The sequence below is a fragment of the Sphaerodactylus townsendi genome, linkage group LG01, assembly GCF_021028975.2.
Source record: "Sphaerodactylus townsendi isolate TG3544 linkage group LG01, MPM_Stown_v2.3, whole genome shotgun sequence".
NCBI classification, from domain to species: Eukaryota; Metazoa; Chordata; class Lepidosauria; order Squamata; family Sphaerodactylidae; genus Sphaerodactylus; species Sphaerodactylus townsendi.
In genome coordinates this window covers 128241138-128260722 of record NC_059425.1, presented here as the reverse complement: position 1 = coordinate 128260722, position 19585 = coordinate 128241138, and the positions used below count along the sequence as shown (strand labels likewise).

At 41.4% G+C, this 19585-nt stretch overlaps 1 protein-coding gene across 1 annotated transcript in view; it reads right to left on the bottom strand.

The window, feature by feature from the left end:
- Nucleotides 1-19585, bottom strand: part of USP45 (ubiquitin specific peptidase 45) — a 74060-nt gene that overhangs the window by 4035 nt on the left and 50440 nt on the right. Inside the window, exons 11-17 of the mRNA XM_048505784.1 lie at nt 17816-17907; nt 14906-14962; nt 12767-12913; nt 6405-7077; nt 3971-4068; nt 1692-1778; nt 480-633 (exon numbers count right to left, since the gene is read on the bottom strand). Of these exons, the coding sequence (XP_048361741.1) occupies nt 480-633; nt 1692-1778; nt 3971-4068; nt 6405-7077; nt 12767-12913; nt 14906-14962; nt 17816-17907 (1308 nt within the window). The remainder of the gene's footprint in view (nt 1-479; nt 634-1691; nt 1779-3970; nt 4069-6404; nt 7078-12766; nt 12914-14905; nt 14963-17815; nt 17908-19585) is intronic.

Below are 19585 nucleotides of genomic sequence, written 5' to 3'. Positions count from 1 at the left end.
CATTTTAAACATTGTTACACAATAGTGTAGCAGCAATTTTTTAAAAGCCCCCAGAAAACCTCTCTGATTGTGCTACTGGGGAGGGTTGTGTGCAAAGAATATAGTGCTTATCGAAAAATTTCTCCTCTGCAATCACACCGTTTTAAATGAGGTATTGTACATACTATGCAAGCCGCACAATTTTAGCCCTTGCAACTAGGGCTTGGAGAAATGGAAAACTATTGCAAATGGAAGGAAAATATACCTTGATCCTGTGTAATACTGGGAAAAGGTCAGTTAAGCTACTGATACTGAAAACACACAAAAAACCCCTACACATATACAAGAGTTTACAGTATGAAGATGTACTAGAAATGAAGTGGAATACTACATACAGAAGTAAATCCTGTTCTTTGAGTGCAGTAGGAAGAGAAAGTAAGTGTGCTTAGAGATGCAGTCAGGTTTAATCTAATAATATATACCTTTGCTTTGGCACATACCTTGGACATTTCTATTGCTAGAAATGTGTTCCAAAAGCTTTTTGGTTGGAGCTCTGACTTTCACGTATGCTGCATAGTGACCGCCTCGCATAGAACCACTGTGCTCCACTATTCCATAAAGAGCATAGACAACTTTCCCACCATCTGTTACATTCTTATCAGGAAGCCAAAAACAACAAGAACAAAAATGGAGACACAAACAGGGTATTTTCACAATTGGTTCTACAAAGGTATTCATATTCGAGAACAGTGATAGGTCAAACCAGTGACAGTTCTTTACTAATTTGATTCAATCAGATGTTTAGGAAAAAAATTAGATCTATTCCCCACTGATGTAGATTAGCAGAAAAGTTTCTATACAGTTAAATAATCAATAGCTTTTTCATGGTTCAGCACAGTTGTACCTCTCTGCATAATCCAGAAGTTTACTGTGAAGCAAAACAAACAAACGTTTTAGGTTTGAAAGCTGAGCTTCACTTCAAGGCTATTAGAGCTTTTTGTGTTCTCTTTAAAGCATTAATTCTTTGTTCAGTTTTCTCCCCCCCAAATTCCAAAGAGAACCCCAAATACAAAGGATTTTAAAAGGTAACACCAGTGTGGTGCAGTGGTTACAGTGTTGAACTAGAATCTGGGAGACCCAGGTTTGAATCACCGCTCTGCCATGGAGACTTGCTGGGTGCCTTTGGACCAGTTAAACAGTCTAATCTACCTCATGGGATTGTCATGAGGATAAAATGACGGCAAGGAGAGGGATGCATGCCTCCCCTCCCTTCCATGCCACCCCTCCCCCCACTAGGGTGGGTGGGCCATATCCAGATGTCGGGGGCCCTCCCTCCTCACCATTAGGAAGGGTGGGCCAGGTCCAGATGCCAGGCCCCCTCTCCTTCCCTCTCCTTCCCTCCCCTCCCTTGCATGCCACCCCTCACCCACTACCTCCCCTTGCATGCTACCCCTCCCCCTCCCTCCCCTAGGGTGGGTGGGCCATGTCCAGATACCGAGCCCCCTTCCCTCCCTTTTGGGTCCCCATTAGAGAGAAATGTGGGGTATAAATTAGGTAAACAAATCTGCAGGAAGGCTACTGCAGAGAGTGCAGTCTATAACTGAGGAAGTGCAGAATCACGATAGCACCACTTGCATACAGGGCAGAGCTGACAGCAAAAACTGGTCAGAGGAGCTGAGAACGTAACTGAAGCTGACTTCCAACATAGGTACCTTGCAGGAAGCAGAAGAAAATGGTGCCAAATCCAACACTAGCGGGAAATCCACATGCCGGTTAACTTTCCGTAGACTTACACCAGCCTTTAAAAGATATTAAAGAGATCAGTTTCTACGCAAGTACCCTAAATATTTTATACAAAAATTCAAGATCTTCTCAGGTGATAGCAAAAGGAAGTATGCAGTCTCTGCAATACATGGGCTTCTCAGAATGAAGCAGCATGCTGATTTCAGCTATGCAGGAAGGAGAATGGCAGCACTGTGAAGAGTAGAGTTGCCAACTTCCTGTTGATGGCTGGAGATCTGCTATTACAACTGATCTCCAGGCAACAGAGATCTGTTCATCTGCAGAAAATGGTGGAGTCTATGGCATTATACTCCATTGAAATCTCTCCTCTCCCCAATCCCCCTTTCCTCGGGCTCCACCCCCAAAATGTCCAGGAATTTCCCAACCTGGAGATGGCAGCCCTAGTAGTAACAGAAGCTGCACCCACTGGATTCTCTTTTGGACAATTATTATAGGCATAATGGGGTCCTAGTCTCTATTATATTTGGCAACATTAAAATAGATTGAGGGGGAGAAATAACTGGATACCCTTTAAAAATGCCACAATGGGGCAAAGCTTAAATATCCACCATCAAAAAGGGTTCACTGAAAAATGGAAAGACAGGTATGCTCTATACCAGTGGTTCACAACCTGTGGGTCACGACCCCTTTGGGGGTTGAACGACCCTTTCACAGGGGTTGCCTAAGTCTCTCTGCATCAGTGTTCTCCATCTGTAAAATGGATAAATGTTAGGGTTGGGGGTCACCACAACATGAGGAACTGTATTAAAGGGTTGCGGCATTAGGAAGGTTGAGAACCACTGCTCTATACATAATAAAACTAGGTTTCCAGCATTACTTTGAAAATTCTCCTCCTCGGTCAAAAGGTGGCGAAGATGGAGAACACATTTTCATCAAGGATGGATTCTTCCATGAGCAACAATTCCATCTATGCTGAGCAACACATCAATAATGATAATTTCTCCATTCTGTTCCCAGAGACTGCATGTTCCCAATAAGCTGCTGGTAAGTTTTTGAGATTCATTTATGATATTAGTTCTTACATTCAAAACTTTACAATGGCCTGTAAGACATAACTGAAGGACTTTCCTCCTCCATATCCAATTGTGTACCATTTGTACTTTTCTCGGCACCTTCTATTTACTCTGCTGCTCATTAGAGGAGCATCTGGGAGGGGAGAGGGTGTGGCTATGGTGCTGTGAGGAAGGGCACTGCTCCCAAGAGCTCAGGGGTGGATTGATTCCAAAACCAGGCAAGGACTCAGCATCAAGGGAGTCTTATCGTCCAATATTTGTACCTAATCTATCATGAATAGCTGCTTCTGAAACAATTGTAATTTTTAAAAGTTAACTTTTAAAAAATGAAGCTTTTAATGTTACTGGCATATTTGATCTAATTAGGAGAAAGGCAAAAAAAGAGATTAATTAAATAGCCCCAAAACATCCTCTTACTTTGCATTAAGTTAATCTGAATACTTGTTCTGGTGGGTTTTCCGGGCTGTGTGGCTGTGGTCTGGTGGATCTTGTTCCTAACGTTTCGCCTGCATCTATGGCTGGCATCTTCAGAGGTGTATCACAGAGGGAAGTCTGTTACACACTGTGTCCAGAAAGAAGGGAACGTTTGGGGTATATATTGTCCATGTCCCAGGGTGGGGAACCGATCACCCTGGTTCCCAGGGTGAGGAACCAATCAGTAAGCGTTTGGGTGGAACTTGTTGATGTGGTTGATAGTATTGTATTGCGGATGGGGCTTATCAGTCCAGGGAGTCATTCACATTTTCATGCCCTGCAGCAGCAGCAGTATTGGTGAATGCAAAACCCACCAGAACCAGTTGAATCCTGCCGTCAAAGCCTTTGACAATACATTAATCTGAACACTTTTTCTACTTCAGTTGTTCATAGGTATTTTAAAAAAAACCTATAGAAATCTGTGCTAACGTTACACCTTCTCCCTCACCATTTAGGATACAGTACGCACCATTGAAAGGATTAATTTGTCCTCGGTGATGCAGTCACACAGCCAGATCTATGAAACTACATGGTGTCATGTTAAACAGGTAAGCCCTGAGAGTCTGCAAGTATAACTCCCTCAGATTTTTTTAAAATAGAAAAATGGGATTAAGGTTTTTCCTTAAACAGCCCTTGTCCACTTAGAAATGACAGCAGAAAACTGTCATTTGTAACATCAAAAGCAACACTTAATCATTCACCTGGTGGAATCTTTTAAGATGGAGAACAAGAACAGCAGGAACTGAAGAAATCAGAAGCTGTTTCCGAGCATTAGTATATACACCTTCCACCTTCTTCTCTGGAGAGTAATATAGAACAAATCAAACACAACAGAACTGTCATTCCCACAGTACCCTCAGAGTGCAATCCTAAGCACTCTAAACCCATTGGAAATCAAAAGAGGCTTTTTCCACACAGGTTATCTTCCTCAGGTTCAACGCTGCTTGGAAGTGGGGGTTTGTTTTCCCCGTCTCCCTGCAGTGTTGCAGCACATTCATGCACCTCCAGACTCTTCTCCAATCTTTCTCAAATATGCTTAGCTGCAATATATTGTACCACCAAGAAGGGTTTCTTTAATGCCGATCTCTTACTGTTACATCAATATATGATTATAACAATGTATGCACTTGAAAGCACATAGTCTTCTGCTCATTTAAACTGAAAAGCATCTGACCATAAGTGTAAACTGAATGGGTAAATATACTGGATTGTCTGCCTTACCCATTCCCGTCGTGGTGAAAGACTGAAAGCCCCCATATGGTACAGAATGATATGGCTCCTCTGGCCACACATTCCCTCCCCCTGAAATAGATAACTAGTTCTGGACGTTTCTTAAGCATTGTCAATTTTCCTAGCCTAATTGCTACAACTTCTTAATGTGTAAGTTCTCTATTATTGCCTTGTCAGAAGAGATCAAGCTCAGATGTAGCGGAAGCTAGCAAATAAGGGCTGTTAGATGATGCAGAACCATCCCTTCAAAACTTATTTGCAAGGCAGACTTTAAGAGAAAGGTTTACATTAATTAAACTCAATATTTTTTTACAAATCTCATAAAAATATCATCTCCTTTCAAAGCTCCCACTGGTTAGAATGATAATCAAAACTCTGCTATAGTTTTTCAACACTAGCACAGTTTTATGGTCTATGTTTTTTTAATTGCCCATATTGGACTAAACAGATAAATTTAATAATGACTTCAGCTTTACAAATTCCTTTAATGTATCACAACAGTGGCCCAGAACAGCAAATTAGGTCTAAATAATCAATTAATATATAAAGGCTGGCTGGAAGGTTGAATGGCCATTCAACTCAGATGTTTTTTTTTAAGTACTGATTAATCAAAGAACGATCCAACAAAGGCTAGTCTGCCATGATACCCAACCAGAACCTCTCTGAACAACAGATATTGAGGGCAAACAACAGTGGATGGCTGGGAGTAGGCAGATCTCAGTCTGATTCAACAAGGCAGCTCTTACTAGCTGGATCCTACAATCATTTCTATGAGCACATGAAAGTGGAGATGATCTCACATAATTCCCCTTCTCACTGCAGCCCTGCACAGCTTTTTATGTACATGCAGATTTCCCAGGCGTAGCCTCTGGGGGAAGGGAGTTAGAGGTCTTTCCTTCCTTTTTTGCCAGAGAAAATCGGGCAAGATTCTACTTCATGCTATTTTCTGGATGGAAAATAATGACCCCACACACTCTTGCTCTAAACTCCCTCTTAGGCTTTTTGTCAAGAAAAAAGAAAATGAGAATAATATAACCCACTCTGGATCACCACAGGGTGAGGGAGTGTCAGCTTATAAAGTGAATAAAGCATTTTTCACTAGATAACAAACAGCCAGAGGCAAATTTAATCACACAGCTACATTACGATCTCACCACTTCACTTGCTACTTCTCTCTCTTTCTCTCTCTTACATACAGGCAAAACAGTGCCACTGTCTTCCACAATGGCTTGATTTTGTCACAAAAGAAAGTAGAACAAAACAGCAAACTAAAACATGTTAATCTGTTTTGGCCACCAGAGGGCACTCCTACAGTACAGATTACCACAGAAGTCCCAAATATTGTATCATGTAGGAGCCCCAGAGTACCTCAACCACAAACACCAATTATGTGATGAGACTAAATTATATAACTAGAAATCTGCATGTGTTTCATTTATAAGCTTTTTATTATGTCATACAGCTCAATTTATTTTAAAGAGCTCATCTTGTACTATTTGGAACGGGTTTACTGTAGAAAATAGATGTGATATGCTAAAGAGAGTCAGAACTATGGAGCAATTGTAGGGAAGGCGAATGGTAAAAAGGGAGAAAGAGAGGCACTGGGAAGTGGTGAATAGTCTGGTGGCTGCCAAGGTATATGTCACTGTTAGTCATGGGTGACACAATCACACAGATTTTCAGACTCCCCTAGTTATATGGGTGTGGGAGCAAATAATCTACTTTGATCTGCTCAAGAATGCAGGCATCCCAAGAGAATTCTGAAACTCCATTCAATTTCAAAAACAATTTCCATTAAGCATGAAGGGTTGCTTTAAAAAACGAAAATAAAAATCCAAAGAATCCGTGAGTGAGAACCATTCAGTTCTAAATCAAACAAGAAATATTCAATCACCATTATATTACCTGCAGAATTTGCTTTTTTCAGATGTTTCTGTCTCTGTTCTGTACAGTTTTCACATAGCAGCTTGTTGTTTCCCATCAACAGCTCCACAGACGTAAACTGGTGGAGGCACGACTGAACCGAACATTCTTTAGAGCTTGTTCTGTAGCTCTGGGAAAGAGTCTGGAAAGCATTTTGAGGGTTTTGCAACAACAGCGAATTCTCTGCTGAAAAGGCTAAGTTGTTTGACAGATCTGATAGCTGATCTCCGTTGAGCAGCCCTTCGCACTCATTTACACTGTTGCCAAAACTCAGTTTTGACAAGGAATTTGCAAGCGCCTCTGTACTGTTATCAGGTGATTTGCTGGGTTGCAAGTGTTTGTGCCCACTGATGTGCAAACTGGATGTGCAAGAAGCTCTGGTGAAAGTCCTTTGCTTAGGAGCACTTTCGCTTTCAGAAGCCTCGCTGTCTGCATCGACACTACTTTCAGAATGGCTTCCTTCTTTTTCACTGCCTTCCGTCTGGCTTTCATTTGTCGTGCACTCCTTCACCATATTGCTGTTCCCTGAATGTGGCACGTTGGAACCTCCTTCAGTTTTAGGGCTTCTAGGTTTTTCATGCATAATAAAAGAGCTTGGCTCTTCTTCACCAGGGGAGGATTTCTTGGCAAGTCTTCTTTCATGGTTTATTTGGTTCTGTTAATTGCAACATTAAAGATCACGACATGGTATTAAAAGGAGAAAAAGAAACATCTTTTCAAGTCTATGTATAGTCACTGCTATAAGTACAGACATGGTTAAAGTGAACATGCACACATTATTTAACAGACTGACTTTTGTAATGTCCTATTGAAATCTTCAATCTTTTTGAGAATTCTCCTTCTCTTTTACTATTTTTATTTATTAGGTTTCTATACCGTCCCTCCCTTTTCGAGCTCAGGGCAGTTTCAAATAAGTCAAAGGAATAACTTATTGCAACAATATACAATCCATGCAATAAAAGCAAAATTTACAACAATTCCGAATATGCTGTAAACATGCTAATAATTCCTCATATGCTGATAATTTAACATTAAAACCATTTTCATAAAATCTGATGGTGATCGAAGAATCAATAAAGATCAAAGCAAAGCAGATGGAAAATCAGATGGAAGGTTGAATGGAAGGAGGGAGGCCATAGATCTCTGCTTTAGCCTTAGTTTCTGCTAAAGACTAGTATGTTCAATTTTCAGCTATAACAAGTATCAATTCTGAATAATATATAAAAACATATTTTTTAAAAAAATCAGAAGCATGGTTGTCAAAGAGAAAGCGTTTCACTTTTTTTTTGGAACAGACATTCTTCTCAGAAACTAAAGATTCAGTCTAGCAGGGAACTGGTTTGCGACATTCATGGGAGACATGATTGAAGAGGGATTTATGCACATACCATGCAAGTAATTTCTGGATTTTAAGTACTACCAGTGCATGATTCAACAGCATGGGCTAGAGAAAGCCTGTTTAGTTTTCCAAAAACTACAACCATCTTCAAAAATATCTAGGGCATCTCTACTAAATACATTAATTTTGAGTTAGGATTCTAAAATATTTAGAATATTTTGTTCACATTAATATCAATACCAAAGGCTTAACATTCTAACTAGCATTCCACATTCTAAATCTTTGAAATGTTCAAACTACATAGATCACAGTGGTTATCAAACTTTCCCTATTAAAGTACAAACCAAAGTGCAGCAGCTGCTTTTTATCAAATTTCATTTTTCATGTTTGGATTGTTTCTAAGGGAAGACATTTGGGACTTTAACAGACAATGGAAATTAAGACATATATAACATTATTAGTTCTTGTCAAAACTCTACAAAACAGTTACAGTATTTCTTAATATCACAAAGTCTTATGTTGATTACCACAACCATTAGTCCTAGAAACAAGACATTAAAAGCCTGCAGCCTTTCCAACCGAGTGTGAATGTTTTTCCCCCAAATCCATGTGGAAAGTCAGATACTACAAGGCTTTCTATCTTTTGTTGAGAAATGTAACATACAAACACATGGTGTTTGCAACTAGCAGGCCGCTCTTTCTGACAGACCTTCTCTGAAAAGCAGAAACAGTAAAGATATCTTAAGTGATAATTCTTGCCCACTTCACTTAAGGTATCCTAAGATCAATGTGATACAGACAAGAAAAAGTGATACAGACAAGAAAAAGTACTTATTACTGAGAGCCTCATCCAAAGTGAGTGAATCCCCTTCAGAGAGTGGAGCACCTGCCATGTCAGCGGATTCACCATCCCCAGGGCACTTACCTGGTGGAAGGGTGATTCTACTGGCACATGACCACCGCTCCCCCCACCCCCCAGAACTGAAATGTACACTGAATGCTGCACCAGCGCCTCACCACCACCAGCGTAGAAGGGTCAGGCTTAAGGTGGAGCTGACATTAGTCTGCACTTTAGCCAGCCTTTGGCTGGTGTAAGCGTGGTGCAATGCATTGGGGCTTTCTGACGTCCACACACTGCCGGGAAGCCTATTTTGGGGCGGAGGCTATGAACAACTGTGGGACTGCAGCTGGGTCCCTGTTTCGTGGATGGGGCTGCAAGATGACGAGGGACATTTCCCACAATCTCAAGAAAACAATTTCAAAAGTATGTGATTCATGAGGGGGAGAACCATGTAAGTATGAGTTAACAATGACACCTCCCAACTACCTACCACCGCAGAAACACATTTACTTCCCTTTTTCAATCTTGGTATCTACATGCTAATTTGAAATTATTTTTATTCAACTTTCCAGGCAAAATTTGGCTTCCAAATTCATTAGCCTCTAATATTACGTATTAACTCATCAGAGCAGGAGGCTGCTGATTTTCACAACTTTGTTAGTATGAAGTGAACAAAACAGAACAACAAGATTGCTATCCCTAGGAAGACAAACTGCTCTGGTCTTGGTAGACATTATCAGTGCCAAGATTTCAGCAGACATAAGCTTATCTGAACATTTTACTAATGCTTCCTAATAAACTTCAATATTTTTCTTTTAACAAAGAAAATGATTATGCTATCTCACAATTTGCTAGGTGAAAATCAGCTTGGGACTGCACTGGGGTAGACAGAAAGCTTAGCTCTGCCTCCCATGTTATGAGTTCCATCTGACAGAATTCTGTATTTCATTCCATAATGAAAACCATATATTGGAAATGATTAATAAACTGTAATCAAATATTTTCTAAATAAATCTGTATTACATAAACGAAGCACAAGCATGCCACCATCAACAAAACAAAAATCATAGTGCGGGTCTTATAATCAATATACCCAATTCTGAACACAATCCAAGCATTTGGATCAAAAAATCTATATCATAGGGCTAGGTACAGATAGGCAGGATCCTGTTTTGGAAACCCAGGGGAACTCTCAGCTTTACAGCAAAGAAAAATCCAGCAGCAGCCCAAATCTCTGAAAAAGCGAACATCACTCCATCTATGACGAGGGGATTCACTTCCCCTAGAATGCCAGCCTTCCCAACCATCACCACCTCACCTCAGTCATGTTTGGATTCAGCTTCAGTTTGTCTTAGCCACCTGACTACACCTCCCCCAAAACACTGGTTCGGAACCAACAGGATGCATCTGAAGGCTTGGATAATGAAACACAGACCTCAGGACCCCAAAGCTTCAGATAAATATATATTAAAGAACATGGGCAAGAGGATAGAACCCACAAGATATATTCCACCCAGTTGATTCTGCACCTCTGATGAAGACTCTTTGTGTACAGTCAGACAGAAAAGAGTGAAAACACCAGAGGGCTACGTTCTTAATACATATTCAAGTTGCTTGATAAGAACGGAGTGGGCAATCTGTTCAAGGCAGCTGAGAGATCCAACAGTATCAACAGGGAAGACTGACTCCTGTCCAACTTTAAATGAAGAACATCCACCACCACAACTAAAGCTGTCTCAGTATGGGCCTGACACAAGATTGAAGTCAAGGGCAGATGTGTCATCTAGGAACCCTGCAGCTGCCCTGCCCCCAAATACTCTATCACCTTCCATAGAAAAAAATAACTTGGAGAGTGGCCTGCAATAGCCACCTCATTCGTAGCCAACAAAGATGTATTTTTAGCAGAGATCCAATAACTGCCCACTTCAAAAGGTTAGGAAGAGCCCCTTCATTCAGGTAACAATCAATTAATGGCTCCAGTACCTTCCCCAGGCAAGATTTTAAGCCAGGATGGGCATGGGATGGGTCCACATTACAAGAGGTGGCCCTCACACTCCCAAAGACCCTATCAGCATCCATAGATAGGATCAACATGAAAAGGACAAGAAGGGACTTCTGAAACCTCCAGTGTCCAATCTGCATTCAACTTGGCTTCCAAGTAATGGATGGGAGATATATTGTCAGCAAAGAACCCTGCAAAAACATCACAGCTGGAGGCCAGATTTTCATCGCCAGGAGGGTCAGACTTAGCTGTTCTCTCCATCCAGTGTCACTTATCACCATCCAATTGCTTATAGCCCAGATCCCTGGGAAACCAAGCAGCTTGCTGCCTCACAAAGCTCAGAAGAGGATGTCAAGGAACAACTCTGTTTATGGCCCAGTCAACTCATCATTCCATGAAACTACAAGGACCTTTACAAAGTTACTAGGGAGACTCTTAAAATCCCCAGAGCTGTCTGGAAACAGGATCCATTAATCTCCAAAGGTGAATGCATCCACTGTCCTTGCAGGCTTACCATGCCTTCAGAAAACAGTGATCTGACCATTAACCTCCAGCTCACTAATCAGATCACTGGCAAGCTGCTCAATTCAGAAAAGAAGGTTCAGGGTAAGTCTTTTTTCATGGGTTGAGTCCATTATAATCTGAGACAGACCTGTGGTTATCATGGCAGCCTTGAGGTTCTAAATTTAACCAAAGAAGGCAGGCTAGGGATGTATGTTGAAATTTCCAAGGGTAATCCTTGGGATACTCAGCACCAAGTCTGACACCACCTTTGACAGCTGTCAGAGATGCTGACAGTAAACCAGGCGGATGGTACACTGGCAAGATCCCTAATCTGTTCTGGTGTCCAACACAAGGTATACACAAAGCCAACCTCTATTCTCCTGTGCCCATTGCTTAAGAACTGGCTAACTTGCTCCTGCTTCTGACCAAGGACTTTTCCCACTTTGAACTATTCATCTTACCATTTACTCTTCCTGTGTCAATTTCACAAGCTTAGTCACTATAGTACGCCTTGAAGAACTGATAGTCACCAATTCAACCTCTGTCCTTTCCTCTTTCCGGATTGCATTTTTAAAACAACTATGCATCTACAGACTTTCATTAATTCATGAACATATATGTCAAATAGGTGATTTTGGGCAAAGAGTATAAAATTTAAAAACAGACATAAAGATTACAGTGTATTTTAAAGGAAGCGATGGGTAAGGGGGAAAACAGAAAAATAGAACGGTGCAGAGGGGAAAATTATATTCCAATTGAAAATATAAATATTAATGTCATCCAAATGTGCTTTGTAGGCTGCAAGCAGCACTATTTTGGAAGTTGATTTATTTTTTAAAAAGTAGACAAGAAATGCTGCCAGACTCCCCTGGAGGCAGTATGTGTACTACTTAGCTGCTTAACAAGACATTCTTTCATCTGTTAGAAGCGAAGAGATATAAATTATGAATGGAAAAGTTACAAAAAAGGTTTACAGTATTCAATTTTTGTAGTAATGATCGAATTGTTTTATTATAAAATAATACATAGTAGAAGCAAGAAGAGCAGCATTCCATGTGCTATTAGCCTGGCCCTATCTGCAGCATGCTGTGCCACCATCAGGAAGAAACCATGTTAAAAGGCTGAACGATGATTCTCAAGCCCTTGGGCCACTGCAGGCTGAGCACATCTTGGAAGCCGTGTTCGAAGTCTCCAGGGAGACAGGGTTGGCTGGACTTCTCCTGTAGCACACCCCTGCCAACTGATCTACCACATGGCACTAATGCTGACTTGTCTGCTCCCTTGGCCAGCTCTGCAATGCCTGCAATTGCAGCCAGAAGCAAACAGGGACAACAGGGAAGGAAAGGGAGAAGGAACAGAAGCATAACGTTAAAAAAAAAAAGGGGGGGGGATCAGGAGTACAATTTTTAAATCTTTCTAATGACTTTATTCTTTCTCCACCTTAGCCCTTAACATGCAATGTCAGCTATTTTTAAAACCTAACCATTTATCAAGAAAATATCATCAGCTCTGTAAAAACTATATTGACTTAAATCCTCCCAGTACCAGTTCCACAGAACAAAATTATCCAGATCATGTTTCCTAGCCAGTCCAGACTCACACAAAGAACTTATGAACATTTGAAGAGACTCGCTGGTTAGTCAGGCTGCTATTCCTACCTTCTCCTTCATTAATATATGTTTCCTAGAATCTTTTAATTGTTGATTATTCAAAGTAGTTGTAGTACAACAGCTACATTGATCAACATCTGCTTCTTGTATATGTTTACATTTATTTGTCCTTCCAAGAGGAACAGGTTTTGAAATCTGGAAAATAAACATGGTTATTATTCGGGGCGCAACATATAAGCATCTCCATTACAAATGGCTCCCATCACAGGGCAATCTTGGTTTCAGGCAACAGGAGCACAGTAGGGTTGGTTTAAAAACAAGAAGACTCTTCTAAAAAACCAGTCACTCATTAGTCAGATATTCAAACTGCACTCAAGCATTTTTAGCATTAATTCACAGTAACAGTAAAGAGCAGAGAGACCTATGCTATTTTCAGAGACAACTATTTTCTAGAAATCATTACTGCTTCCCACAAGCAGTTTAAAGAGCAGCATACCAGGTCCTGGGGAGCCCCTCAAAGCAAAGGCAACGACTCAGTGGTAGTCTTGACTCCTCCTCACTGGTGACCTGTTCTGAGCTAGTACCTCGAGAATTCTAACACTTTGTCCATTCTCTAAACTCCTTACCAAAGGGAAATCAAGTCTTTCCGGGGAAAAATCAAAGTACCTCAAAAGGCAAAGCCCCCTTTTTTTTTTACCTAGAAGAAGAGTTTGGATTTATACCCTACCTTTTTCTCATGTAAGGAGTCTCAAAGGGGCTAACAAACTTCTTTCCCTTCCTCTCCCCACAACAGACCTGTTGTGAGGTATGTAGGGCTGAGAGAGTTCTGAGAAAACTGGGATTAGCCCAAGGTCACTTCATGTGTAGGAGCAGGGAAACAAATCCAGTTCACCAGATAAGACTCCCCTGTTCATGGGGAGAAGTGGGAAACCATACCCGGATCTCCATATTAGAATCCACTGTTCTTCACCACTACACAGTGCTGGCTATCAAGTCTATTGCCTGCATCTAACTCTTATCGCCTAATCCAGAAGGGGGAGTCGAACAGAATTGTGGAAGCGACAGCACTCTATGCCAGCGGATTTGACCTACCTGGGGCACTTACATCAGTGAAGGGGAAAATTCACTGGTGGGCAGCCACATGGCCCTCCACAGCAGCCAGAGCACCACAACAGTGCTCCTGAGCCCTAGTGGGACCATTCTGGAGGTGTGCTTGGGGATGGAGTTGACCTTAGTTGGATTCCACCCCAACATTGCCTCCCAGGACGCCAGCATCCAGGGCATGGACCTATGCCATTCTTTTGGGTTGTGTAAGTCCATGGAGCCCAATGAGGGGCTTTTCAGCGATGTGGAGGATTTTTTTGGTATTTTGCCTCCCAGCACCACTGAAAAGCCCTCTGGAGGCAGCAGGGTGCCACCGCTGCAGATCCATCCCTGCTGCCCCAGGACTCTGGCTTGGGACATGACCTAAAGGGGGTTAATGTGCATGTATGATGGCTTCAAAATTTCCCTGTTTACCATCATATGAAGAAGTTGAACTGCATTTATCAGCACAGGATACTCATGCTTCCATTTACAACACAGTACCCACACTCACTCACATGCCCTTTATATACTCCAATTGTAGCCACCAACCCTATGTAAAATTCTAACAAACTGGCAACCAAGATAACAGCCACTATGATGGCTGTCTGTTATTATTTGCATGATACTTCTTCCTGAATGCAGCGTCCCTGCTCCTGTTACAGCACATTGCTAATAAGGGACAGCACACCTGGAAAAAGCAAAGGAGATTTTGGGTCATGGCCATTCACCGTTTACATCATGCAAAATGAATTTGTACGTGTAAGCCATACTTGCTTTATTCCAGGCAGATGCAAAAATACTGTTCCACCAAATGGGTAGTGGAAATATATGTTTCAGCACAAAGATCAATGCCTTGTTTGTAAAACATGCGCCAACTAGTAAGATCAACCATACATTAATACATGCTGCATAATAATTAAATAACATCATCCAGTTCTTGATTGTATGCCCCTCAGACAATGCAGACGATCAGAGCAAATTGCTAGCATAACCAAAGCTGACAAACGGAGGTGGAGTTGGGGAAGGGCGGAGATTAAAAGGCAAACATCCTCAGACACAACATAAGCATAAGTTGTTGCTACTTATCAAATTGTTTCTTACCCTTTCTTCTATTATAGGGAGTGAAAGATCAATAAAAGGTTCCTTCACTGTGGAAATCTTAAACAGAAAGAAAAACAAGTATATATAAAAACTCTGTAAGCAGCTCTTTCTCTTCATATATTGAAAGTTATTAATAGTATCAAATTAATTTGAAATAAAGTTGACGTTTATTGCAAAGAGAAACTTAACACCATTTTTGAGAAACTATGCTATTTAATTATGAATTAAAAACAATGAGATCATGGGCTGTAGCCGAAAGAGTGTTAGGCTGTTTCCGCACAGGCGGAATACAGCGTCCCTGGGGAGGGGTTCGCACGGCCACTGCTGCTGCATCGCAGCAGCCACGGCCTCGCAACCCCCAAGCGGCGCAAAGCCGCTGTTTCCAAACCTCGCTCCCTGAGCAAGGTTTTTCGGAAACAGCGACTTCCAAATGCTGCCATGCGAATTACAGCGGCTGGAAGGCGCCATTCCCCCCCCCCCCCCCGACGCCTTATCGTCCCTCTGACCTTCCGGCGCATCACCCAGGCCAGGGGACATGCTCCCTGCCCTGCGACTCCAGAGCTGTGGTACAGGGCAGGGGGCGTGTCCCCTGGCCTGGGCGACATGCTGGAAAGTCAGAGGGATGGTAAGGCGTTCGGGTGGCGGCGCAGCCTCTGCGCAGGCTGTGCCGTCTTCCCCGCCCCTACTGTGTGAACGGTCCCGTGGGGGTGCGTTGGCGTCATATACACTGACGCACCCCCCGAGCATGGCCGTGCGGAAACAGCCTCTGATTAAGATCTGGGAGTCCCAGATCCAAATCCCTACACCACCAAAGAAACCCCTCACCTGCACTACCTCACAGGATTATTGCTGTGAGGATAAAATAGAAGAGGGGACAACAATGTTGTAAGCTCCTCTGGATGGATCTCCATGAGGAGAGATGGACAGTGTATAAATCTCTAAACATCAAAAGTTAGAAGATATTGATTTTCCTGACTTAAGAATACATTGGCAGGCTCTTAGAACTGCATTTCTAATTTCATCAAAAGTATATTTTAACAAATTATTAAGTATCTAATTTAAACATGGGGTTGCATTTAGTTTTTTGCTGTTTTTTATTGACCTAAGATGCCCTCCTGCTCGTGCACATTTGACCCTCACTGCTACAACATTCCAAGCTATGGGCCTTTGCTTGTTATAGGGGAAAGTGAAATGTCTTTACCTAAACCTAAGCACAAACTATAGGTAGAACTTGCTTCTTCTGAAATAAGCTGGGTTTTGGCAGATGCTGACAAAATATTTCCAGATACTAAGGGGAGTGGGATCAAAACCAAATGTCCAAGTATAGTCATTTAACTGTAGGGTTTGCCAGCAGGATTCCAGCCCGTAGACCAGGGCTCTGCATGCCCAAAATACAAGCCAAATTTTGTAATTTTCGGCACCGGTTCCCAGTAGCTAGTCCCTGCCAATGCTGGCAAAGGAACCTGAGCTGGGAACTTGTTTACTGGACCTGTAGCTGACAAATGCCTGACACCAGCATGCCCAGGACTGTAAGGATGAGGCCACAGTGATACAGAACATAAATTGCTAATCTTTCTGGCACCCCATCATAGCCAAATGCATGAGGTCTAGCTGTTTGCCATGTTGCTGGCTCAATGTGTTCTATGACATTTTGCTAATGTAACACTCAAGACACATCTTACTCTTTAGGAAATGTCTCCACTAGCACCATCCCCACCAAAACCCACCCTGGATACACTTAAGGGACAAATGGTACAGTTCTCCAATTAGGTATGATGGAAAAAACTGAGCCCTTCTTTAAAGGAGGAATCCATTCCAGGTGACAGCGACTTTAAGAAACACTGCCCACTTCCTCTGGAGCAGATTTGCTGGCTGGGAAAGGCTCCAGTTTTTAATTCCATGTGGCAAGCTAGTACCATTCCCACACCAATGCATTTGCCAATGAGCAACTGTCCAAGCACACTACACGGCAAGCTGGGATGTGGATTCAGAAGTAATTTTTACAGTGTTTTTTGCAAAATATACATCCACAAAGAATCACATAGCTTTCCATAATGGGGAGGGATGGAAATGACAGACTGGCTCTTACTGTGCTAGAAAACAGGAAGGCAAAGTGCATCACTGACAGCAAACTGCATATACAATAAGCAACCTATTCCGAATTGTAGTGAAATGTTTACTCTGGAAATAGACCATATAGCCAATATTATGTCATTGTCAAGCCCCCTCCCCCCCAAATTAAGGGTATCTGTTCCTTGTACTCTACTGCGCAAATGCAGTTCAACTGATGGCCTATGGCTCCAGTGAGAACTTAAATGCAAGTAACCAATATGGCCTCTTTAATTGTTCAATTGAAATTTGTTCTCCTCTGTTGCTCAGATATATTAGTTTTTTACCATAACCTGCTATTCTCTCTTTTACATCAATGATAAGCAAGGAGCTAAGAAGGACACCCACACATGAGACCCATAGACCTTTCATGACAGGTTACAACAGCACTGAAGTCATTTAATTTTTCTCCAAGCAACAAAGAGCAATAGCAACAACTAAGAGCAGGGGCAGGAAGCAGGTACTCTACTTTTTAGCGATTCAGGCAGGAAGCAGGTACTCTACTTTTTAGCGATTCAGGGAAATGATATGTTTATTATTGTGAACAGAATTCAGATCTTCAGTCTACTCTTAACCAGAAGAACTGGCAGGGGACTTGAGGGGGGGGGGGCATTTTTAAAACATTTATGATATTCTTCATTACATGGAAGCAAAATGCAAGAATAAAATAAGCACTTAGAAACAATGAGTTTTTAGATACATGGGAAACAGTGAATGAGACACAGTACACATTTATCTCAAAACACAGTACATTCAAATCATTGATCTTTTCCATAACAAACTGAATTCCAGAATACCTACATTTTCACATTCCTCACACATGATAGTGCTAGTCAATTCACCAACAAAGATCCTATCTATGAAGTTCATCTTCACACCCTCTCTTCCATAGGCTGAAAAAACATTGCCTTTTTAATGTGAACACACAAAATCCATTCTAAAAACAAGACAATTCATTCGAAGATTTGTTCTGAAAACATCCCATACATTTGTAGGTAAATGATAGTAACTACAACACTGTCTCTATATAATCAAAGAATAGCTTGCATTCATCAGTGATTGATAAAACAACCATTATGATTAGCCCTTTGTTTCTAGTAGACAGATAAAGATATACCTTTCAAATAAAAGGAACTGAAATGCATAATATTAATATATCATCCATTTATCTTTGCATAGTGCACAAATTAATGTGCATCAACATTGCACTATGATCCAATTTATTTTCCATGGGACTTAAAGGAAATTAGACCAGACAAAAATAATTCCAAAGTATAGTATACATATCTCACAGGGCTGACCTAAGGAACAGGCAGTGCAGTCAACCTGGTAAGGCATAATTTCCACTCCGCCCCTGCTACTTCAGCACATCCTGATCCTGGAGGTCAAGGGACTCTCAGAATTAACAGGCATTTGCGGGGAGGGGGTAAGACCAGCAAAAATCACCCTCCCTTCCTCCACCAAGAGAACTGCTGTGTTCCCTCTGAAATGGTAGTGTTGGAGTCAACCCACTAACTGTTAAAAATAATTTGCAATAAAGCATCAAAGACAAAAGCTTGACTTTTAAGTGTAAAAAACCATTGTTTGCCTTCAAGAAGAACACAGATATAGAGAGCAAAATGTGAAACTTCAGCTCATGTATTAGTGTGTTCTCACACAGCAGGGTTGTGATTGCAACTGAATTTACTCCCAAATAATTGCAGCCTGATAGCATGACTGAAGATTTCTCCTGCACAAGACATGGGGGGGGGGGGGGGGGGGGGGCTTTTTGAAGATTTTAGTGCCAAAATGGCTTGAGAAAATGGGGAAGGAGGATCTATAGACTGCAGCTATTGTTTAACTCACAGTAATTCTACTCCTCTCCTACTCCTCAGCTGGAGCAGAAAAAAAAGGAGGGAGTATCTTTTATTTTCTCATCTTCAGAAGTAGCCAGAGAATATGAGACCTGGTTCCTTGTTCTTTTCTCCTGCCTCCTATTTTTGCTTGGTACCATCAACACTCTACAGTTAGCATTATTTCTCCCCCACCAAGACTTATCAAGAGGGAGATCCTGAGGCTACAGAGCTGCATTGGTACACCTGACTGCAATTTCTGAATCATGCAATTTCAGAGCAGGTGATACAATAACACTTTGGCAATATGTGCATGAATACTGCAGCCAAAGATTGCTGTTTTTATTATAAAATTGTTGATATTTTCAAATTTAGCACACTTCCATTACAAAATGGTGCGTTAAGACTGCAATCCTAAACGAGAAAACCCACTGAATGTACCTCAACTTACTTCTGAATAAGCAAGCTATGGACCAGTATGTATATTTTGCAAATCAGTATGGCAGTGAACAGAAACAGCAAAAAAAAATATCTAATTTAGATTTTACTACATGTATAAAATAATCATATTAATGGAGTATTCTGCATGTGCACTAGATGGCACTAGAAAATAGGCACGAGCCAAAGTATTTTAGTCCTTTAGAACAAAACTGTTATTCAGTTTTAGAGGATATTAAAAATTTACAGACAGTATTTCATGATGGGAATTCATATGCAAACATAGACTTAAATCAGATTA